General features: G+C 34.9%; 2 protein-coding genes and 1 long non-coding RNA gene across 4 annotated transcripts in view; 2 read left to right on the forward strand and 1 right to left on the reverse strand.

Annotated features, from left to right (window-relative positions):
* The first annotated feature begins 496 nt into the window (after window positions 1-496).
* On the forward strand, window positions 497-6,276 carry LOC126864962 (uncharacterized). Of its 2 annotated transcripts, none has more exons than XM_050616914.1 (6): window positions 497-661; window positions 2,495-2,726; window positions 3,315-3,476; window positions 3,578-3,785; window positions 3,856-4,051; window positions 4,499-6,276. In XM_050616914.1, exons 2-6 carry the CDS (start codon window positions 2,544-2,546, stop codon window positions 4,689-4,691), a joined length of 942 nt encoding a protein of 313 aa, XP_050472871.1. In that variant the 5' UTR covers window positions 497-661; window positions 2,495-2,543; the 3' UTR covers window positions 4,692-6,276. The 2 variants fall into 2 exon arrangements, with proteins under 2 accessions (XP_050472871.1, XP_050472872.1); XM_050616915.1 differs by lacking the exon at window positions 497-661 and adding an exon at window positions 716-964.
* A 572-nt stretch (window positions 6,277-6,848) lies between these two features.
* LOC126864960 (failed axon connections) overlaps window positions 6,849-24,650 on the reverse strand; it is a 56,322-nt gene continuing 38,520 nt past the window's right edge. The window contains exons 2-4 of the mRNA XM_050616910.1: window positions 10,827-11,165; window positions 10,265-10,402; window positions 6,849-9,743 (exon numbers count right to left, since the gene is read on the reverse strand). Of these exons, the coding sequence (XP_050472867.1) occupies window positions 9,387-9,743; window positions 10,265-10,402; window positions 10,827-11,165 (834 nt within the window). The 3' untranslated portion in view covers window positions 6,849-9,386. The remainder of the gene's footprint in view (window positions 9,744-10,264; window positions 10,403-10,826; window positions 11,166-24,650) is intronic.
* On the forward strand, window positions 12,106-17,687 carry LOC126864969 (uncharacterized). The gene is made up of 4 exons (XR_007689400.1): window positions 12,106-13,693; window positions 13,822-14,645; window positions 14,730-16,231; window positions 16,341-17,687. It is a non-coding gene; the product is annotated as an uncharacterized LOC126864969 (long non-coding RNA).

The following is a 24,650-nucleotide window of genomic DNA, read 5'->3' on the forward strand; positions in this document are numbered from 1 at the left end:
CATTTAACTGGAAACTCACCCGCGCTCGCGTGTACGTATTGATTCCATGCTGAATGGGCGCAGATCACAGCGCTCTGAGAGAAAAGAGCAATTGTGATAAAATAACTATGCAGAAAGCAGAAAAACAATCATTTTATCGAAAAAAGAGAAAAAAACATCTTTCATGAAGACGTTACCTATACTTACAAAAAATGTATATACAAAAGTAAACATCATATACACGTACTTAAAGAACATGAAATAAATTAAAAACCTTATAGTATATCTTTACCCCTTTCTAAATCATTTTAAATAACAAATTATAATAATTCTTTCTAATGAAATCACTAATGGTAAAGTAATCATGAGGAAAAGTATTAATTATGGAAATAATTATAATAAACCATAATGCCAGATGGTCAATCTGAATCGGGAAATCCAATAGGTCGACACCATAGAGTAATAAACAAAGAGAGACGCGTAGCGTAGCGAGAAAAGGACGGAGCTAGAAGAAAAGCGCCGATGCGCTCGCGGTCGTTTCATAGCACGTGATCATGGGTTTCTCGTTTTAGACTCGACTCGACATTGAATCCCCTCGTAGTCCTGCCGCTGCTTGTCGCCGCGGGTGGAAGTAAGTCCACCCGTTCTGTTAGTTACTACGATGATGTCCCTCTCTGTCGAGGTAATTGTCGTATCCCTTTAACCGATGTATATACCATCGCACAGACTCTGTACGTTCTTCATTAGCTAAAAATTCGCGCTACTAAGATATTGTGACTTCGCTGAAATTTCCGTGGTATTCTCGAGGTGACAGTGGCTCGTGTGATCCGCATTCATCTCCAACGTAAAAATGGTTAATCGAATAACAATTAACGGTTTCAGTTTTGATATTTGGCGATACTCGAGCTCGTGAATGGTGCTTCGCGTTGTTTTTCATTGATAACATCGAACAAGTTGCTTTTTCAATCTTCATAGTAGAAAAATGGTAGGAATTTTTTATACTGGCTCGAAAGTGGTGATAATGTGCACTTCCGGAAATTCGTATTGTTTTGAATAAGTAATTGATATTTCAGAGTTTTTTTCTTTTCTTTCTTTTCCTTTTTCTTTTTTTTTTTTTTTTTTTGAGGAAGATACGTTTTGTCTTATGATTGATTAAAGATAGAATTGTGAGAATATATAATGCAAAAGTTTCGAATTAAAGAACGGTAAATACAAATAATGATTTTTTTTTTTTTTACTTTTTTTATGACTGAAAATATTTTGTGAAATCTCATTGCATTAGATAAAAGAGATTATTTAAGTGTTACGAGTATATGTTGTAAAAGGAATGGTATCTTTCTGAACATTTTTTGTGAGGATATTGAACAAACTGAACTGCATTGCGACGCTCTACGATGCAGTGGCAGTTAAATGATCATAATGTTGACGCAGGAATCAAAGTTATACAATGAAATATATTAACCAAACTAATGGAGAATATATAGCATCTGTATTTTTAACTTTGAATTAAAAATTTTTCATTTTTAAACATTGCACCTTTATTTTAATCTTTCACATTTTTATCTCAAGTTGACACACATAAATTGTTTTAAGTTTCTATCAATAATTTTATTGAGATTTGACTCCAAATTAAGCGATTCAAGTTATAAAATAAATGTTATAAAATGTTATAAAATAGATTTAAAAAGTTATAAAATGTTTTTTCTTCAGTTTCAAGTAGATATATTATGTTTTTGGAAACATACTATTCTTATTGAATAATGCAATTGCAGTACGCACGAGCCGATATAATTTATAAATGAGCCTACTTATAGATATCAAGGCTGCTTATACAAGAAACAAAATAGAATCATAAAGATGTCAGATGTTTGAGTTATGTATCAACACATAATCTTCTCAAGTCTGATCAAACCGTTGCTTATACTACTTACCAGTTATAACACTGCTGTTCCAACTACACTTATTACGCTTGTAATCTACTACATCAATCGTATTATAAGCAATTACTGTAACACAAATTGCTAAGATATAATATATAAATGATATTACAAGAACACAAAGAATAAATTTTCTTTCATTTATTAATTCCTAATTATTTTATTAAATTACTTTATTTGATTATATTCATTATTAATAATTACGGAATTATGAAAGACTGACTAGATAATTTAAACAAATTTAAGGAAAGAAACATAACCTGTAAAGGACTATTATGAAGTACAAAAATAAAAAGTTACAAATAACCCTGACATTTAATTATTACATAAAGTTATAAACAAGTAGTTCAAATATCTAAATACATAAAAAAATATAACCTTTAAAGAAATATCATAAAATATCTAATTACATAAAATAAAATGACATAAAAAAATTATTTACGTAATTACATATGAAGTTATGAATAGGTGACCAAAAGTTCCATTCTGTAATGAAATTAAAACAGTAAAATTCTAGATCTCTATCTAACAAAGCATATACATGAACGCACATGTAATATCTTCATTAACGATTCCAGATTCGAAAATAGTTCATCGAGCGCGGGAGTGGGCAATCAACTAGGATCAATGGCGGTCGATATTTTAGACGAGGACCACTTCGCGGTGAGCGCGATCGTCACCGTTGGCATGCAAATCATCTTCTTCACGATTGCGGCGACCTTTCAGCTGGACAAATTAACAGATTTTGCCGGCGGCACGAACTTCATCATCCTCGCCCTTCTCACTTTTTTTCTCGGCCAAGTGGGCAAGGTATTCTAATTATAAAACCGCTTCCATGCTCGTGCTCGTGTAAATGAACAACAGACCGAAATCATTTAATCGAAAATGCGCGGAAAGATACATTTGAACGTTTGATTCAACCGCCACAGTTTATTTTTACACGACCGTTTGTTTTCGAAAGAGATCTATGGCCGCCATTAAGAGGTAATTCGAATACTTCCTCTCAGGTTCGAGGAACTATTAACGTATCTTTATGAAATTTACCATAAGGTATTTTGGGGAAGTGTCTTATAGTAATTTTATATTATATTGTAATAGATTAATATAATCCACATCAGTAAATTCATCAAAAGCTTACATTATCTATAATTGTAAATTATTAAATTATAAGTGCAAATAATTTAAGATTATTATAAAAAAATATAATATTTAACATTGAATCTTTCTCTATAGAGAGATTAGAGATTAAAAAGAAAATTGCTTTCTATAGTACGTATCATACAAATAAAATGTATGTTAAATGTATCAATAGGTAAAACTTCTAAAATTGTTGATTTATTATCGTATAAATAATTTGTAAATTATTAATTTATATTTGTGTAAACAATTGTATCGTAGCCTTATGACAGCAGGCAGCTTATGGTCACCATATTCGTTTGCTTATGGGGTATTCGTCTTTCTGGATATCTGTTGTATCGAATTATTAAAATTGGTCGTGACAAGAGGTTTGAAGATCGCCGCAGTAACGTGATTCGCTTCGCTGTATTTTGGACATTTCAGGTGACAAACAATTTTAAGATTACGCACAGTTTAGTCAAAATCAAATATTTGTTTAGAACACAATAAATATGTATATATAACTAATTAAAATTTATTTTTAGGCTATATGGGTTTATGTAGTAAGTTTACCAGTGATTATCATCAATTCACCGCGGCATAAAATACCACCAGCTCCTAAAACTATGACAACATTAGATAGCACTGGTACAGGACTCTTTGTGACCGGTTTATTAGCCGAAACATATGCCGATTTACAGAAATTCTCTTTCAAACAAGATCCAATAAATAATGGAAAGTGGTGCAATGATGGTATATTTTCTATACTAAACTTTTTAAAGTATTATTCAAAGTCTGCTGTTCACTTTATATTTAATTGCAGGATTATGGCGACTCTCCAGGCATCCAAACTATTTCGGGGAAATAGTGGTATGGTGGGGTATTTTCACGATATCGTTAAACGTGATTGAAGGCTTTGAATGGATCGCTATAGCTTCCCCAATCTTCACTACAATTATTATCCTATTTTTGTCTGGTATGCCTCTATTGGAAAGAGCTTCTGATGAGAGGTATCGCGAGTAAGTTCCCGATTTACAACCCATGTATCACTTTATCAAATCTTCAGTCTTTACTAATTCCTTGTCTTATAATATCGTGTCATAATCGTGGTATAGATTATTGTTATGATTCAACAAAGGTAGATTGTGTATTTCAATGTCTATCTTCAATTCTATAAACTGTATATCAGAGGGGAAAGAATATGATATTCAAATTCAATTTTCAAATTCAATAATCACTTCTATGTTACCAAAACTGACTTTTTATCTGGTTGTGAGATTAAGAGACGTAAACTAAATAATTATTTTAACAATTATCATAATTAACCCAACAATACTGTTTGAGGGTTAAAGTAAATATTGCAGAGATCTTAAGACAATGGGTTAAGTCTTATATAAATCTTTTATAAAATGTAGTATGTAATAATAAGAAAGATTTGTCGAGAAAAATATTTTATCATCTTCCAGTAACGCCGAGTATCGCTATTACAAGCAATCCACATCGCCATTAATCCCAATGCCACCATCCTTCTACGTCGAGGTGCCGTACTTCCTGAAATGCCTCTTCTGTTGTGAGTTTCCGCTTTATGACTCGTTGGACGTGAAACCACGATCAGCCGTCACTGAATCGACATCAATAAGTCTAGCTGCGTCCACGTAGCTATAGTCACACGCCGGACGATCAAATTCAAAGTCCGGCGTGCAGTCGTCCACGGCTAGTACAGCCTTTTGAGGAGGCTGTCATGATTCTTTGCATTTTACCGTTCGTACAGTTCTTTCAAATTGTTTCACTCGCTTGAGAGTGATGGTTAAGATATTACATATGAGAAACCTTCAATAGCAGAGTTTAAGACGAACTGGACAAGTACCTATCATATTTTTTATGATGTTAATATGTTGCAATGACACTTTTTAGAATATGCGAATTGCAAATATTAATGTTTCTTGTGATATGAGTTCAAAAACGCAGATAATATTGTTAGATAAGAGAATGAGGGTAAAATGGAACTATGCGATTACGGAATTAATGTGTGTTACAATATTTTGCTATATATCTTGTTAAATGAATTGAAAAAATTATTTTCTAAATTTATTTGCGAATCTGATTGATTTGACATCTTCGAAAGTTTAGAGAGTTAAAAATCCTAGGAAGGATGATATTAAGAGATATTAAAAAACATAAAATATTAAATCAATATTAAGATCTTAATTACACTACCTCGAACATGGTACTCTAGATCGAGTCCATAATGATATTTAGATTAATATATATAATCTTGAAAATTAATTATATCTATGAAAATATAAAAATAAATGTGCGATAAACTGTAGAGATTTGAAGCTATGTAGTTTCTGCTGAACTTCCTTTTGTTTTATGAGATATTTGACAGTAATTTATTTCAAACATTACGAATATGTATATTAATTTCTTTAAATATTAGTCTTATATAGACAGAAATTATTTTTTTAGAAAGTAAAACATTGGTTATATTCCAACAACAATTCTTAGAACATGATTAAAATATTTTTGAATCAGTAGGGACCACATGTATAGCAATATTAGTTGCTTGCGTCTATTTTTACATATCTAGAGAATTTTCTGACTTTCAGAAAATAACTTACTATCAAGTTACACGATTGATAAAAATATTTTAATGTAATAAAAGGAGAGTTAATATCTAAAAGTTTGTGTTTTTAGTTTCTAAAGTTGATTTCTGAGTTGATTATTGCTTTTACAAACCTGTTATTAATCTTTATAGACTAAGCATTGTTGAAAAAAAAGTCGATCAAAAGAAGTTTTAGGAAAAGTTAAACAGAAAATAAAAATTAATGTGTAACCATAATCAAATCTAAAAGATTCGGAAAATAAAAAGCTATCTGCGTGGCACTGAATAATTGTATACAGGTTAATCGTAGCGTTAAATTATAGCAATATTATACATATCTTGGTGCCGAGTAGAAGGTCGTAAAATAAAGCTTTAATTACTAAAAAGTATTATTAAGCTGTATTCTTTTAAAAGCAATCAACAGTAAAATTTTCTCAAAATTGTATGATAAAAATGAAAGAGTTATATGTCTCATTAATTCAAACAATTTGGTACAAACAAATTTAAAAAGAATACAGCTACAGTTGAAAATTACGCCAAATTAAAAGTATTCTATTGTAAACTATCTTACAGAATCGTTTCAATCGTTCGTTGTTATGTAAATCTTCAGATTTTAGATAATAAACAAGTCTAATCATACTTTTATTCTATTTAAATGCTTCTTCCGTTTTATCATCTTCGTCTTATGGCACTTTTGAAAATAAACTAAAATAAACATTAATATCGACCATTGTGAATATATTTTTTTATTGTGTTTTATTAAATCTCTAACTCGACATCGACAATTTTGTTCTTATTCATTATTTATAATATAATGCACATATTGTTCTACTTGTTTCTAATTATACTTTAATTTCATTTATGTATATATGTATATCAATATAAAACTTATATCAAGGTTTGTGTGAAAAAAATTATTGATCGTACAGCTTATACACGACGTATGTACATATTCGTTATAATTATAACATAATTAAAAAGGGGGGATTAAAAAATGAAGATTTCTCTTAAAAACGAAACCTAAATTACGTATATCGCCTAACCTAAATTTGCATGCAGTGTATACGTGCTACCTTTAAAAATGCACAAGGAGAAAATATGTGTCGCAAAATACAAGCAATACAAAATAAAACGTTGATTCTTCTTTTTTCTGTTACTTGTAAAAAATAACGTTCATCGTGTCAGGTCGGTTCAATAAAGATCGATGAAAATTTCGTAAAGATGACATTATATTTATAAACACATTTTATTTGTTCGTATGTATTTCGTTAATAAATGGTGATATAATAATGACAATGAAATGTATAGCGCCGAGCATAAAACGAGCAGTCATATTATAATTATTATTATTATTCCTCTTATAATAATCTTACTGTACTGGATGTGTGCCTACCTACTGTGCTTACAACGTTTATGGTCTTGTTTTCTTATTACTTGCTGTCTCCTTTTCATTTCTTTCTTTCCTTTCCTCTTCGTCTAATTTTTCATTATCTTATTATTTTACTCGTACTCGTAATAATCCATAATAATTAATAATAATAATAATGTAACCACGGGTGTAAACGTATGCGTTGTTCCTAAGGTATAAACAGCTTCCACAGACTAATTGTTTACTTGTTTTTTCCTTTTGTCCTTTATGTAATCGTAATCGTCGTTTAATTATAGTAAGCTACTTAAATATTAATTATATTAAACTCGTGTCCTCGTGGAATTATTTTTCTGACCAACGCTTGCTAAAAAGCGGGTCTCGTACAAAAAACACTCAATTCCCGTTCGATATAACATTATACATCAAAATGTCTGTACTTGTGTGTTTATGTGAGCGTGTATGTGTTTGGTGTATTCTCTGTGTGTAAATTGTTTTTTTCCCTTCATTTCGATGCGTGAAAGACACTTTTTTGTATTTTCTTTTTTTTCTTCTTTTACTTCGTTATGTAAAATTTTCCTCACACATTCGAAGAAAAAAGTCATCTAATAAAGTTCAACTAACACACGGGGGCAGCACAGCGTTTCATTCGTTTTTCTTTTTCTTTTATTTTTAAAAAATTTTATTTCGTTTTCGAATATCAAAAGGAAACACAGATAGAGGGAATCGATATTTGTCTGATGCCTCTTTCATAGTTTCCTTTTGTCTCTTTGTTTCATTTATATTTTTTCTTCTTGTCTCGATGAAAGAAAAAGAAGAAACAAAGCGCCTGAAACGATTTCAGAGCGCGGTGACGGCGCCGTTTCCGCTTCCAACGGCGCCATCAATCGGATTGCATCCGCGTGCACGCAATATAAATATCTCTAATAATATACAAATCATCGTAAATATTATCATTTACCGTCGATCCGCAATCGCAAATGATCCTTCGTTCATCGAAGAGACGTTAATAAATCGTAAAAAAATCACAACTCGACGCACGCACATACGTAAGTGAGATTTTACTCGAGGTGAAACTCGTATAAAAAAATAAAGATCACGATGCAAATTCAAGACAATATGAAAAACAGTCATTATTCTTTTTCTGATGCACCTGACAATTCGATCTCTGATTATCGTTGCATGAAAAACGATTTCTGAGAGGTCATTCGAGTATTCAAATGTATCAAAAAGGAATCTATGATATATTACGTTTTGAATGATGATTATTCGAATGGAGTCCGATTGTGTGGAAAGAACGGTTAAAAAATGCAAAATATTAAAATCATCACATATTAAATAGCAATTCTAAAAGTACGGACATGTACATGTGTGGCTAAAGAACACGATCAAACGAAGATCATAATGTGATATACGGTACGTTGCTGGAACGCTAGGTACGTAACTCATTTTGCACAGTAAGAGCCAATGGTATAAGAAGCGACCACAAGACGCCTTCTCCCTGAATCAGTGTCAGGGGCGCTATCTATCGTCCTGTCTCGCAACCATAAACGATCTTGCTCCTTCGCATTAAACTGCATCGTATACAATACACATCGTGTCTATCCGCACGACGAATACGATGCATTTCATTTTGGCCACTGTCCAGCGAAGAAGATCTCTCACACACCTGAATGTATCAGGCTATTGCATTTGATATATTGCAAACCTACGATATTCTAATGACTTATAAGATAGCCCCGTTTCTGTTATTACTCCTCCCACTCTTCTTTTTTAATCCAGCTTTCATTGTATGTATTATCTTTCGCGGGGGGAAAAAGGGCCCTGGGTCGAATATAATAATAAAGTTTGTTGTTCGATATTGGGTGTGCTGGGGTGTCGATGAGAAATGGCGTAACGTGTTACGAACGTATAAACGAAGTATTTAACATTATGAGTCTATTTTAATATCTATACGTATAAGTAGAGAGCTCTAAACCTGAAACCCCCCTACTACCCTCTTTTTTCTTGCACTCATCGAATTTCTGTCGCTCTATCATTTACGCACATTCTTGCCCCTCCTCCTTATCGTCATGCTCTCTATATACTCATTCTTTCTCTTTCTCACGCACACATTCTCTCTCTCTCTCTTTCTGTTCCTTTCTGTCGAGCATTCCATACGAAACGCATTCACACTTGCGCGCGCGCACGCTCATTTACACACACATGCAAACGCACACACACGCTCATTCTTTCTCCCGCACTCCCTCCTTTTTCAACCCCCTCCCCCCTTCTCTATATCTTACCAGATCACACCCTCAATTTTCTTCAGTTTCAAATCTTCTTTTTCCTTTCCCTCTTTTTTTTGAAAGATTTATTTGTTTGCATGTCCACTCGAAACAGCTTATTTCCCTTCTTTTTCCTTTTCTTTGTTCTCGTCAACTTCCTTGTCCTTCTCCAGCTCTTTTTCTTCCTTATCCGCCTTTTCTTTGTCACCTTCTTTCTCTTCCTTTGATTCCTTCGACTCCTTCGCGTCCTCCTTGCCTTCCTTCTCCTCTTGCTTTTCTGGCTTCGGTAGGTGCGTGTTCATGTCAAGGGTGGAGCAGATCTCATCCCAATCCGGGAAGCATCGCTCCTTCATTCGCGAACAGTGACCAACCAAGTTTGGACAATTCTCCTGCATGTAATCTCGGAGACTGTACGGCGTGTCTTTGTCGATATAGAGGATTTGGGCAAGGTGGGCGAATGCCACCACGTCCAACTGTTTCAAATATAAAAGTATTTTAGCAGAGATTAAATATGAATGAAGATTACGTGAGAAAACATGATAAGTACATTTTTGTCGAATTTATAATTTCAGTGTTACCGTATGACTAAAAGGGAATATTTTAACACATTTTAATAAAATATTGAAAGATGTTAAAATATTGTGTCTCAATTAATCCAAAATTGTTATTTATTTGACTTTCTCCATAATTTAAAAAATATAATGTAAAATATCAGAAGCTTGAAAGTTTCTTATAATATTAACTTATTGGAAGAAATTAAAATATTTTATTTTAATGTTACAAAAAGCTTTCATCGCTTTTGATATCTTATATCTTTTAAATTAAGGTAGAAATGTATGTTTAACCCCAAAGAGGAATTTCAGTAACACATTATTACTTGAAAATGCATTGAATTTGGAAATTGCTGACCTATAGCAAATAGAAAATGTGACTTATCGTGCTTTTCCGCAATAGTCTTCAAATAGATTTGCTAAGAAAGTGAATAAAAATTTACCGTAGTCGGCTCATCTCCAAAGAAGAAGGGCTTGTCGGCAAGCATGTCGGAGAGAACTTTGAGATCGGCGCAACCGAATTGGGATATCTCTTCTGGGGTATGCACACCCATACCCTGCGCCTTCACTTTTTTCGCACCCTGGAACAAGTACTCAAATATTTAAAATATTACATTTAATATAGACGTAATCATATTTTATTAACTCAAATATGCCCAATCCATCTCATGAAACATTTTGAAATATTGCTCCCTCCCTTATATATTAATTAACAAATTTTCATATTATTAAATGAAATTTTCTTAAAGAGGGTCATCTTTTCCAAAAAAAGATTGATTGCGATAAATAGCACCATAAAGTTTAAGTAGAATATAATAAAATTACTTTTTAATCATTCTCTTCCAAGGATATTGGGTATATCTGAGTTAATTGTTACAATAGATAATTAATTAAAATTTTTCTTAATTTAGTGATACATCTAGTTATAATCTATCCCAAAGATTGAATATTCAAAATATAAGAAATTTGTTAGATATAACAACGGGATTTAGAATAGGAAATTACCTTACGCCCGAATGTAAGCTTGAAGAAGAAGTTGAGGATACCATTAGGAATGCGAGTACCGAGCGCGTGCTGAAGGTTCACCTTGTAACCCTTCAAAACTTGATCGAGATTCTTGATACGCCAGCACATGACAACCCATACCAGGTGGTTTTCGATCATCGATATCATTGCGTGAGAAACGCTTCGTTGCTCAGCCGTAAGGACGGCGTCCAAATCCTTGTCGAATTTCGCGCTTAAGTCGCGAAGGATGATGGTGCTATCCGCGATCTCCTCGCCGTTCAACTCGACGAAGGGCAATGCTCCTTTCTTAGAGCGGAACTTCATTTTATGGTCCACATTCTGAAATCAGAAGGAAAATAATAAAATTTTAGATCTTTTCTTTTATTGAAATCATTAATATATTATTACTATAAGAAATATTTTCATTTAAAAAACAAAATTTTAATTATTAATATTTTAATTATTAATAATTATTAATATTCTAACTGCTAAAACAAATTTCTTTTTATATACGGAGATTTGTAAATTTGAAATTCCGTATTTCGAAGCGGAGAATACTAAATAACCTAAGTATTTTTCGTGCTTTTGAAAATTAATTTGCAAAATTTGGGAAGCAGCTTTTGGTGGAAAACAGCATTTGGTACTTTCCAAAATTTCGGCAGTTTCCTCAAAAAATCACTAGAGTATTGTTACGCATTTTTTAATGACACCCTCTTCATGTGGATCCGTCATTTTGGATATAATAAAATCTATCCAAAAGAAATATAATTTTCACATTATACACAATGTATAGTGTAATAAGTACATATTTCTCTCGGGATAGACATGCTTTATATTGAATATTTGGTACGCAATGTTTGAAGCGTGTGTGCTCGTGGGATCGGAAGCCTTTGCGATACAAACTGTAAATTCACAGGAAAAAAAACCGGAAAAAGTAAAGGAACACCAAGGGGCTTCAATAGCGTCACGACTAAGGCGCGCGCTACTGGTGCTGTTGGCTCGAGTTCGAATCCTGATACGAATAAAGATATACACTTACTCCATCTTTAATTCCATTCTACTTCAACATAAATAAAACATATTTTTCTTTATCAATATGGATTTCTAGATAAACATATGTACCACTAAGTTCAAAAGTATTTAATTGGTGCATTGAAATAAATATACAAACAGTTGCACCTGTAGCAAAACACGCTACATTTATACGCGTCAGCGCCACACACAAGAGAGTACACATCCTCATCCCACATCAGTCAATAATATCTCTGGTGTTCCTTTACAGGTGGGATCATATTGCAAAACAGTATTGTGGTATATACTATACTATATTATACAACAATAGGTCTGCAAATGACTTCAATGCATATATAGTTTCAAAATAGAGAACGATTTCGATGAAGGACGATAGATAATAAGCTACTTAAGAAGAGTAATAAATCTATATTAATGTTTCTGCAAATAAAAAATAAAATTCCAGTGAGTTAATCATTCTGATATGACATTAATATGTAAGGATATGAAAATTAATACGGATGTGATCCACTTTCTTCAATCTCCGTTTACAATGGGTAAGATTTAAAACACTGTCAATGGGAATAATAACATTTATATTACCTGAGATTTCACCTCAGTACATAAGAAACTTTCTAGCTATTTGCTGGCCATCTGTTAGCACATTTTATTGTGAATGAACGGTGACCTAGAATCTCTCGATTTACGACTTTCTTTAAGCAAATTGGTACAAAATGATAAATGACACAGCATGTGTATGCAACGTTATTATACATTTTTGGAGAATCAATGAATATAGTAATAGTAGAATATTAAAAATTCTTCCGGGTGCAGTAAATATAACTCCTCATTTTAATGTCCTCACAAATTATATATTCTATTCGTATTTCCATTCCCTCTTCGTCAAAATTACTAGTTTTAACATAAAGAACATTTCAACCTATTCCATTTTAACCCTGTTCTCCTTTTCACCTGTTTATATGGACCACATTGGATGTTTATATATCTGTGTCAATAGATATCATGTATCATATAGTCGAGAACAAAAATAAGGACAGGTAGTAACAGTACATAGGTATCAATAAAGTTTAATCGAATTGGTAGTAGTGTTATATACTTAAGTTTCAATTACCTTATATACTCACAGTATATAAATTATTCATTACATAATTGAAATTAAAATTTACATTTCTGTGTAAAAAAAAGAAGCCGTATTTAACGAAACTTTACTAATATCTATTTCTACTACCTGTTCACTTATTTCTATTCTTAATTGTGTATGCACCTACAATTTAGTTCTCAACAATTCCCTAAAAAACCAATATGGCGTCGTTGTCGAATCGTCGGTCAAATCCATAAAGAACAAAGGATACTGAAACATGAGGACAAAGAAAAATGCCAAGGAAACATGTCAATTACGAATCGACGAGCGGAACAAATGGTGCGCGCTCGTGTCTATAGAAATCACCTGAATTAACCGTACAATAATGTACGAAGAGACCGGAGCATCGAGTCCGGTCCCACGAAAAGGGGAACAACGTCGCGATATATATACGTGGGAATACCTCTTCGGAAAGAGCTCATCATCGTCAGCAATCAGCGATTGCCGCATGCAGCTGCACCATCATCGGAAATAAACGAAAGTAAGTCGAATAGGAAGATCTCTCGGTTCGATGATGAGAGGAGAGGCGGGAGGCGCGTTGAGGATAGGCCCTAAAGAGCGCAGTACGCGCAGCTTCCGTGCGCATCTTCCCTGTGTGAGTGATAATAGCGATGATGGAAACGACGTGGACGTTTACGACGGCAGCGACGGAGGTGCAACTGCTGTTTTGCAATACGAGTGCGTCGTGATAATGGTGAGTAACGAACGGGTGGTACAAGAAGGGGTGGGAGTAGGAGATGAGAAAAGAGGTGAGGGGGAAAAGAGGTTAGGACAAGGGGGAAACGAAGAGCAGCGGAGAATATATACCAATGTGAATTTCAGGCAAGAGAAACGGTCTAGGGAGAGAGACGCAAAGCGGGAAAGGAGAAAAAACAAACAATCGAGGGGGGAAAACAAATCGAGAAAAAGAGAAGCTTAAACTGGAGGGCAGAAAAAGAAGAAACCGGGTACACATGTGCAACGGTAGCCGGAAAGATAAAGGGATATGGAGAAGATACACTATATATGTACTCTCTCGTTTTCGCTGCAATATTATTGGAAACGAGCATCCAGGCTGGACATTGAACTCGCGCGTTGTGTTTGTTTCGAATACAACGCGCGACGAGAAAAAATGGAGGAAAAAAATGGTCGCGAGTTGAGCGCTGAAGCCATACCCGAACGGAGGGACAACGACTTGAGCAGAAAGCATGAAAATCCGATATGCCGTGGCAGAATTAAATATCCTCTGGCGTAAAATCAATGCAGGCGGTCGGTACTGATTAATTCGCGGGTCCACGGTTCCGCAGATGGCGCGGTGATCGTGGTACACCGGTGTGGCCCGGCGACGATCGTTAAAAAACGTCCGCGCGCATTCAAAAGCGCATAATAACCGGGAAAAAGAGAGCGAACCGACGCCGTGGAATATCGCGGAGAAACGTGTATCAATTTCGAGAGATGAAAAGTCGAGCAGAGGCGGAAGGTCGGTGGAGTACAAATTACCGTGGGGCAGCTGCCCTCCGTTTGCGATTCCCGTCGACTCGCGTGTATATAACACGAGACGATGCGCGCATGCGCGTTCTCTGTGTACGTTCACTTGCACATCGAGGGGAACTAGGGTTGAAGAGGGAAAACAAACCAACGCGAAAGGGAAAAATAAATGCGCGGAGGTAAGACGAGTACAAGAGGGAAAAAGAAGGGAGGCGAGAATCCTAAGCGAAAGAGAGATAACCTAGCAAAGTAATTTTCTTCAGATGAGAAGAGCCCCCGAGAGAAATAGACTCTTCGATAAAGCTGCAGAAAACAGTCTAGGAAAAATCGGACTAAGGAAAACATTGACCGAACATTGTGGGACGATGTGGAAAATACGAAACCTGAAGAAAAAGGGCCAGAGCACTCTACATAGGAGGAGGAAGAAACAGATTGAAAGAGAAAAAGATGAGATGAGAAGGAACGAGAATGTAAAAGAGAAGCCAGAGAGGGAATCAGGGAGTGGTACAACAGCGAACCGTCAAGGAGGGGGGCATGCGTGGGGTTAGAGAGGGAGAGGCAGATAGAGGGAGCATGAAAAACGAGAAAGAGCGAGAACAAGACAAAATCGAGCGAAGCGGGGAGAGAAGGGGAGGAGAAGGATAAACGGAGGGTGAATGGGTGGGTGGAAGGGAGAAGAAACATGCCAGAGGACGATGAACTCTGGCGGTAGGCAGCTTCCGTCGCCTGGCAACGTTCTCCTCCCTTTTCCTCCTCCTCTCCCTGAGGCTCCAAGCCGTTATGTCGTGGTATCGTACGTAGGCAGTCCTCGTCATGGACGTAGTAGTCGTGTCATCGTCTTCGTCAGTGACGATCATGGTAGTCGTTGTTGTATTTTCACGTAGTCGTGGCTCGCAGCTTGCGCTGCGTATTGATCGTACGGGATGCTGCTGCTAGCTGCTGCTGGTTGCTGGCTGCTCCAGCGCTGGCTAACAGTGAGCTTTAGCCACAGCCCTACACCAAGGACCAATAGGACCACCACTTTCTCTCTCTCTCTCTCTCTCTCTCTCTCTTGACTTTCTACTCGGCTTATACCCACCCATTATTGTTGCCCAAAAATGAAAGTAAATGCAGTAAACTATTGTTACTGTATCGTTTTAGACGATAGAAAAACTTCTGGTTGGTTAATTTGATAGGTGTGGTAGTTGGATGATTATAGAAAAACATAGGGATGTGATAATGAATGTTCTTTCACACTGTTTCATTTTTTGAAACCGTAGAAGAATAAAATAACGATTTGTATTTAGAAGAGAAAATGTGCCCAAGTTGAAATTGGAAAATGTTACAGACATTAAAATAATACAAAATACTATAATACTTAAATGCAGAAGATTCACATAGAGATGATAATGATATAAAGATCTAAATGTATATGTAAAATGCATGAGAAAATTCTGGCCATAATTTTATACGATATCGTTCACATAATCAAAATCCATTAGCCATGCATCACATGTGCTACATGTGTGCAAAATGTGAACATCAAATCAATGACCCTACCGTGTCTTCTCCCCATCAAACGTCGAACCTTCGTCTAATTATATCGCAATATATCTCAAAATAACCCAACTTCATCATCAGCTAACTACACCTATCACTTGTACCAATACTATGCTCTTACTTTACCATATATAAAATAGGAAAGCGACATGTTTCACAACATAACCATATTTCTTCCACTAGACACGAGGCATACAAATGAGGCACAGATACATCTAACTCATGAGTAAGTGTAATTTATATATCTCTATCATTTTCTATATGTATTAATTCTACTACTTTAATCCTTCACTATAACCAAAATCATAACATTAATATATTACTGTATTTTCCAGCACGACAATAATACATTAGCTTCGAAAAGGATTAAAAGTAATGTATGAAGCATACAAAGGGGACATAAATACGTCCACAACATTTCTATTGTTCGCCAATTGCAAGAGGAAAGCGCGCGTTCACCGACACCTACACGTCGTGCAGAAATGTCGGACGGCTATCAATGGTTAGAACACGTCGTCTCGATGAAAATACCGGCGAGAGGTGAATGGTTCGCGGCACGTGAAAATAGTTTCACTACACAAGGCTATGTCGTAAAGTCGGCCGCTACCGCGAAGAACCGATCGAGCCGAAAATGAAAGCAAACGCGAGCCGTGACTGCCAAGTCCAACGAACCTGCCACTTGGCAGCCGACGTCCGTGCTCAAGAGTGTCTTTAATACACTGAACCCGCTAAACCTAAATCCATTTTAACCGCGGAGTGTCGGTGCCCGATGTTGGCACAGAAAACTGTCACTGGCATCCATGAAATTGCCAGTGATCCGTTCGACACGGTTACCGATGAGTCAGCCGATTTTCTTGAATGAAGTTTCTTTCTTACCCCGTGTTAACGAGACTCGTTGAATTAGGGGATGGATAGGACGATTCTAATCGGTCGTGAAACACATACACGAAATTATTATTTGATGTACAGGGATGAGTCACGTATATGACTCACGAGGGAATAGGTGCACAGGGTGTAATTCATGCATGAGCACCGTTGCAACTAAGTTTACAAAGAGTCTCGCAGTAATTTATAGCCACGTAATACGTGAAGAACTACTTTGAGAGAATGACAGCGAAGGAAGTTGTAAAGCAGGATATGTTATTGATAGTTTATAGTTACAGGTCGTTAAATCTGGCACGAGGTTTGTAGATGGAAAGTGTCAAAACATGAGGAGTGAAGAAGACATTTTGTATAGCTGAACGTGTCCTACTTTTCTGTAACACGTTTTTTACACGCTCTTTTAAAATTAAATTAATGGCTACAATTTTATTGTAATTTTATATAATGCACTTGTAATCTTATCCACCAGAATCTCTTTTTTGCTAATGAAACTGGCGACTAATGAAACGTAATATAATATACAGCGTTATAAGGATTCCTAGTATCACATTATCAATTCTATACTAGTACCATTTTTCAGAACAAGAGAAAAAAATTACATGCATCATAGAGCTTCTAGTACCACTTTTAATTTTATCCAAATACACAAAATTTAATATCATGTAGCAACAAAAATCTCTACATATATAAATTTACGAAGAAAATAACATTTAATATAGTCAAACGAGATTTATAGAAATAATTCTCTACCTGCTATTATTAACGAATACTAACTATAAACCAAGAAAAAGTACTTTTCCATCTCTATACCTTGTCGATACACAAGAATTCCTATACTCCACCAAACAAACCACCAAGTTAACCCAAAGAGGCGGTTCTCATCGTTAAGCATCCACTTTTTCCAAGAAATATAGCTTCAAGAAAAACGGAAACGTGAAATTGCGCAGCGTATCTGACAATGGGTCTCTTCGTTGACGATTGTCGCGGAAAATATCTCAGAATACAGAAAGTAGGAAGAAGTTCTTTCTTTCTTTTTTTTCTTTTTTCCTTTTTTTTGTGTATCCCTGAAACAATGGGCAATTTGTTGCGTAAAATGGCCGTAGCTCGGTCACTTTGATGCGCTTCGACCTTTCGAGACCGCCGGTGTACCTACCACTGTAATGGAGAGGACTGAAAGTGGTCCCCATTCTCTAACTCGTACACACCAGGCTGGCCGGCCTATCTAACCGTTAACAAATGACCCTATCGCTCGATTACGTCCACCAGTTGGCCAGAAAGAGAGAAGGGTATCGAGGGGTTATAAAAGAGAAACAGAGACTTTCTGGACGTGACAGAATCGTGGTACCCCATAAATATTCCTAATGGGCGCCCTGTCGCGATGTTCAGAAGCTGTAAAACGAGTGGGTCCTTATATTCTGTTCGTGGTCTTCACCGACGATTAGCTTCGGGGGATTCGAAGAGGCAGAACCCGATATAGAGCGGGGCAAGGCAAGAGAAGAAAAGTTTGTCGTTTTGACGCCACTGTGAGGAGTTTATGTCTTTTCTGATAGATTTTCTTTGCGGATTTGGAAATACAAAGATTCACAGAGTGTTTGTATTTCTAATAATGGGTAGAGTATGAAGGTTTATGCATCTGTGGAAAATTTAGAAATAAGATTCACAGAATGATTGTGCATACGATAAAACAGGGACGAAATACTAAAAGGCGGATTAATAATTTACTAAAATTGATCATAAGGTGAAATACGCTGATTCAAAGGCCAAGTCAATTTCAATCCAATTTCAACTCTCCATTACCTTAAAACGGTACTTCGGAACATATAAAACGACCGAGATATAAAGTATTAAACTGGAGAACTAAAACTATCCAGAAAGTACGTATCTAGCAATGAGCAAGATAAATCGAAGGAGACTTGGTATAAAATAATTCTCTTTTCTCCTCATTTTTCATCGTTTAATTCGCTCTGCGTTACTCGTCTAAATTCCTCTCCATCGAACCATTTTATAATTCACACGATGACCTACTTGAAAGGTAATGCAAAATGTATCGTTTTCCATAAATTAGAAATCCTCGTTTCCCCGGTAGAATTTCATAGGTAGATTGTGAATGAAGGAGAACCTCGTGAATCTCGAGGCTGCACTTACGTGCCAATTACTATCCGTGGCAACTGATGGAATGGCAGAAGGAAATCCTACGTAATGCGTGGTCCAATGTGGGATGCAGCAGTCTGCATCACTTACGACGAATCTGAAAAGCCTATGAGAAGAAATTACTCGGAAGAAGATTGCAGTAGCTGCATAACGCCTAATCTTCTGCTCGTTGTCTGCCCCCTGCCACGAAATTCCGATCCATAATCATACAATTAAATTTTAACGGACAGCGTGCACCATACGTGCTTGCAGAACTGTATCTGACGCTCTACATTGTCTGACTAGCACAAGAGATACAGTACAACAGATGTACGACATTATAGTCGATTATAATCGTTTCAATTATTGAAGTTGCAAACATTGCACTTGTCTTTAGACAGATATTTTATCGATTTATTTTATGTTTTCTCTTCATTTGATTTTCCGATTGAAATGTATCCAAGCAAGTTGTATACATATATATATATATCCTTCAAGGTGCGACAAGACCGTAGATTAAGTCTAAAAGATTCACAAACACGCGTAGTGTATTGTGCATTTTTCTTGGCACGTTTAGTTCGTAATTTTCTAGTTAAATTTTAGTGTTTAACATTTTATGAAATATACGAGGATTTTCAAATCGTAAAAAGTTGGATTTTTTGTTCCATTAAATGGACTAAACTTTCTTCTGATATTTTAACAACATTTTTGCAAATTCTTACATTTTCTAAGTATAATGCTAAAAAATCTTTATTCAATTTTACATTACATTACATTTGTCTACTATCTTCTATTTTCTTATTTAAAGGAAATTGTATTTTCTAATCTGAAAATTCCTATATTTTGGTACATTGAAAATTCTTCATTTAAGATATGTGTTCTTTACGTACTGGGACAAAAGGCTAATTAAAACGTGGGTTTTAAACCTACGCCTGAAAGTTTCATTAATTATATATTCCATCTAACGAAACTAATCGTGAGCAATTCATTGAATGAATTAAATTTCCCAGCGTAATGACGAAAACTTTTTGTGTTTTAACGACTAGTATTTAATTTTCTGTTCCGTACAATTTTTTATTTGACCCACATTGACCTTAGTTTAAACATTAAAAGGGTTAAGGATCCTTTTACCATTACAAGATTGCAGCGTTAATTATGGAGAACAACGGTTTCTTCATAGCACGAACGTGTATAATGAAGATCCCCGGCTACATTCATTTCGAAACGCCTACTTAACGAACGACAAACACTTTTGACTGGTGGAAGTAGGAAATTATGAGAATCTTTTTAAAAGATTGCTTCAATGGCAGGTCTGCAATTAACATTCGCCAAGCTATATATTTACAAACTAACTGAATAGTAACTTCTACCTTTTACGATATATTACGGCTAACCAGATAAGTCTAACACTTGTATGTATATCGATTAATTATTAATTACTGCTACGTAAACGTCCCACATATTTGTATGTACGAACGTGACAATACAATTCTTACGTAATCATTCATATATGAAAATGAAGTTCCTGCTTTTCAAATTTAAAATATGAAAATAAATATCGATTATACTTAAGCTTTTTTTAATTGGAATTTTACGCTAGTAAAATTGGAACGCTAGTGTTTTCAAATTCCTGATGGTAATTTTAAGCAATACAATATTGCAAATATCTTTCATATAAATCTGACATTATCTAAATAAATAGGATAAGAAAAAAGTGTTCGATTCTCTGTCTTCTAATTCCAAGATCAAATTTCTTCCCTCCAAACCAAGATCTTTTTTTAAAATCCACAGTCTTAAGCATGTAAAGACCAAAGTCCCTCAAGGTCCGAAAATACAAATGAGGTATCGTTAAACGAATAAATAATAGATATAAAATCCAACGTATGACAGAGAAAAAACAATATTCCAATTTTTTCGTTACCCCATCAAAACGTGAAAACAAATCACCCCGTAGCTTTTTTACCTATTTTGATTTAACTGACGATTTTCGATTACGCATTTGGAATAGGTCCACGTATAGAGGATAAAATAAATAAAAATGTAGCGGTATGCGACGGGACACCGGTTGAGAACGGAGAACGAGTCGGCCGGAGCGAGTCGACTCTAGAACTCGGTAGAGAGGTCGGTGGCCGGCCTACCTCAACGTATCGACACTCGATGCCGCACATGTCGGCCAGCAGTTCAACACGTGTGTGTCCAGATAGTTCACCTTGTTCGCCGCGTTTCCGCGTCAACGTGCACCAGCACCGTCGTTTCACGGGCTACCGCCTCTTTAGCGTTGTGTGAAACGACAACGCTTACAGACAGATATGAGATTCGACCGTGTATACTTAGATTATACGTAAATACATACATACAGTGGCTAGAAAAGGTATTTGTATATCGTTGTATTTATCATAACATTTATACGCTAATTAAATAAGTTTGTCACTTGGTAGCAAATAGTACTTTCATACGACTGAGAAAAATCTGATAATATCGAAATGAAATATAGATTCTGGTAACAAAAAAAAAAAACGCATGGTTAGAAAAGAAAGGTAAATGTCAATTCTTTTTATAGCTACCTAATATAGTAAATAGTATGCCCGACTGGGGAGATACGCTCCGTGGGAGACCAATTGTGAATACATCGAGGGCAATTAGAAAATTATATCGCATTCGTCGCTTTCATCGTTGATACAGTGAAACAAAATCGCCGTTGCTTTTTGTGTTAGCAGATGACTTTTTATGTAACATTCTTACATGTTTGTTTTCTGATTATTTATTTTATTTTGTTATATCCTATGAACGCTTTAAGAATATTTTTAAATTTAAATGTAAATGTTCTGTGATATATCAGAATATAAATATTTATATTATAAAAATTATGGAACGCACAAGACACACGTGTTAATATTATCAAACCGTTACTGGATTATATAATTATACATCGCTGCTTTAACATGAATCATACCGACAATAAGAAAGGAAAAATACTCCAGCCCATCGAACAGATAAAGATCCTCGTTTTTTCATCATATACAGAATTATCTTGAAATGACTATTTCTATGGCCGCGTTCCGATAGATCGTCGGCGATCGAACAATGAACTTCCTTCATTGCCGCCTGTGAGACGTCTTACGAAACGTCCAAGATAATTCTTCCTTGATATCTGGACAATAGAACAGACTCGAAGGAAGCGTCTTCTCGTCTGAGGCCTGCCAAGCCATCATCCACTCGATGCGATTACGGCATCACGTATCCTTGATAAGGGTTACCAACGTCGAACGAAACACACTAAGGGACACGAGTTCTTTCCACGTTCTTGAGATACCGAATAGATAGCGCTTACGTGACATGGAGATTTACGAATAAGACTTTCCAATGAATTCTTGCGACCATGTGAAGGTTCTTTTCTTCTCAGAAGTTTTGTCATTGAAGGCACTCTTATTAGGATTTAATTAGGATTATCTAGTATTTTTTGATACGAAGATTCTTATTTATTTTTTTAGATTATTAAGATTTAACTTATTTTTTAAGATTCTTCAGATTTTCATTAACTTTTTAAATCGTCGTAAGAGTGTCATATTAGTACTCGTGTCAATTAAATGGAATGTAAATAACTTGATTTTTTTTAATTATTAAGATTTTATTTATTTTTTAAGATTCTTCAGATTTTCATTAACTTTTTAAATCGTCGTAAGATTGTCATATTAGTACTCGTGTCAATTAAATGGAATGTAAATAACTTGATTTTTTTAATTATTAAGATTTTATTTATTTTTTAAGATTCTTCAAATTTTATTTATTTTTTAAGATTCTTCAGATTTTCATTAACTTTTTAAATCGTCGTAAGATTGTCATATTAGTACTCGTGTCAATTAAATGGAATGTAAATAACTTGATTTTTATAATTATTAAGATTTTATTTATTTTTCAAGATTCTTCAGATTTTCATTAACTTTTTAAATCGTCGTAAGATTGTCATATTAGTAGTCGTATCGATTAAATGGAATGTAAATAACTTGATTTTTTAAATTATTAGGATTTTATTTATTTTTTAAGATTCTTCAAATTTTATTTATTTTTTAAGATTCTTCAGATTTTCATTAACATTTTAAATCGTCGTCAGATTGTCATATTAGTACTCGTATCAATTAAATGGAATGTAAATAACTTGATTTTTTAAATTATTAAGATTTTATTTATTTTAAGATTCTTCGGATTTTCAGTAACTTTTTAAATCGTCGTAAGATTCTCATAATAGTACTCGTATAAATTAGGCAGAATCTAAACAACTTGAAGACTGCCTTAACACTTTTCCATCGAAGATAAAAAGATACGTCCGATATGTACAAAAATTAGTTCGTTAAGAAAAACTTCTTTGTTTAAAACAATCTCGTTATAATCTTAAAAAAATTAAAAAATAACCTCAGGTAAGAAAAAATCACGGGTCACGATGTTGGCCATTTTAATCCAACCAAATTTGCCCCGATCTGTTCTCTTGATAAAAGTAACTAAGCCAATGGGGAAATCCAAGCTAAACGAAACACTCTGTATGATCCGGTTAAAATCGCAGTGATCGGAGCTCCTTCAGGGAGACCCCTAGGGAAAGAATCGCCCTGTATATCGCAACGTCCAATATTCTTGTTCGTTCTATGTTGAAACGGTGCAATGAACCCACGCGACGAAACGAATTTCTCGCGGTGGAGGAATACCACAGAGAGAGCAGAACGTTTGGCCGCGTGCAGTCTTTCGAGCGTTCCAACGCGATAAGATAAGCAATGATGAGGTTCAATTGGAAGATTAATTAATTAAGACCCGCGGCAAAGGGGATAAATTGGGTACATTGCGGTGGTATGCCGACACGATGCTTCTGTTGCCACTACGCTAAACCGAACGATCTACGGCCCTTCGCCGTAACCGGGGAAAAATAAGAAAACAGAATTCGTACTAAACAGAGTGCTATGACGACTATGTCGGCTACTACGCACCGTTATATCGTTTGTTTTTATTTTCATGTGTATTATTTATTACTTTTACATCCTACTGTGAATTATTATCGATGTATTATTTTTACATAATTTTGCGAATTTGAGCGTAGAAGTATACGATAGTAACGTAACGGTTAAGGAGAAATTTGTAAAATTGGGCACTCGGTTTTCCATCAGGTAATTATAATATTAAATCGGGTAATTTGTATGCTGTGTTGTATATATGCATCATGACATTCAGCGATATTCAATAGAAACGTAACTTACGACTAGGAGGCATGATCGAATTAAAGGTCAATCCATTGCTCGGTGAATCACATTTACGTGAATGACATATGCAATACTCGTAGGTATCCTTTGTTTACGTTTGACATTAATATAGCATTAAAATGAAGATGTATATACGGATACAGATTGAAAATCAGAATTATAGCAAAATGCATATGCAAAGATAGCGACAAAATATACGTATAATAAACAGACTGTGGAAAAATTCATATTTTAATCAACGCAATTAAAAAATTGAACCTTCCACGAAAAGCTTCACGTGCAAGCTATTATACAACGAATGCTACAGTTTTAATATTTTCTATCTTTTCTGCCATACTTCTGCATTTTTAAATTTTCTACTACATTTTTAAATTTCAAATATCCACCATC

Source organism: Bombus huntii, chromosome 4 (assembly GCF_024542735.1).
Source record: "Bombus huntii isolate Logan2020A chromosome 4, iyBomHunt1.1, whole genome shotgun sequence".
NCBI classification, from domain to species: Eukaryota; Metazoa; Arthropoda; class Insecta; order Hymenoptera; family Apidae; genus Bombus; species Bombus huntii.

What these genes read in the sequence shown, in the direction of transcription:
- LOC126864962 (XM_050616914.1), top strand. Translation starts at nt 2,544, where the DNA reads ATGGCGGTCGATATTTTAGACGAGGACCACTTCGCGGTGAGCGCGATC. An exon ending in TTCTCGGCCAAGTGGGCAAG is followed by an intron (nt 2,727 to 3,314) that starts GTATTCTAATTA and finishes ATTGTATCGTAG; the next exon opens with CCTTATGACAGCAGGCAGCT. An exon ending in TCTGATGAGAGGTATCGCGA is followed by an intron (nt 4,052 to 4,498) that starts GTAAGTTCCCGA and finishes ATCATCTTCCAG; the next exon opens with TAACGCCGAGTATCGCTATT.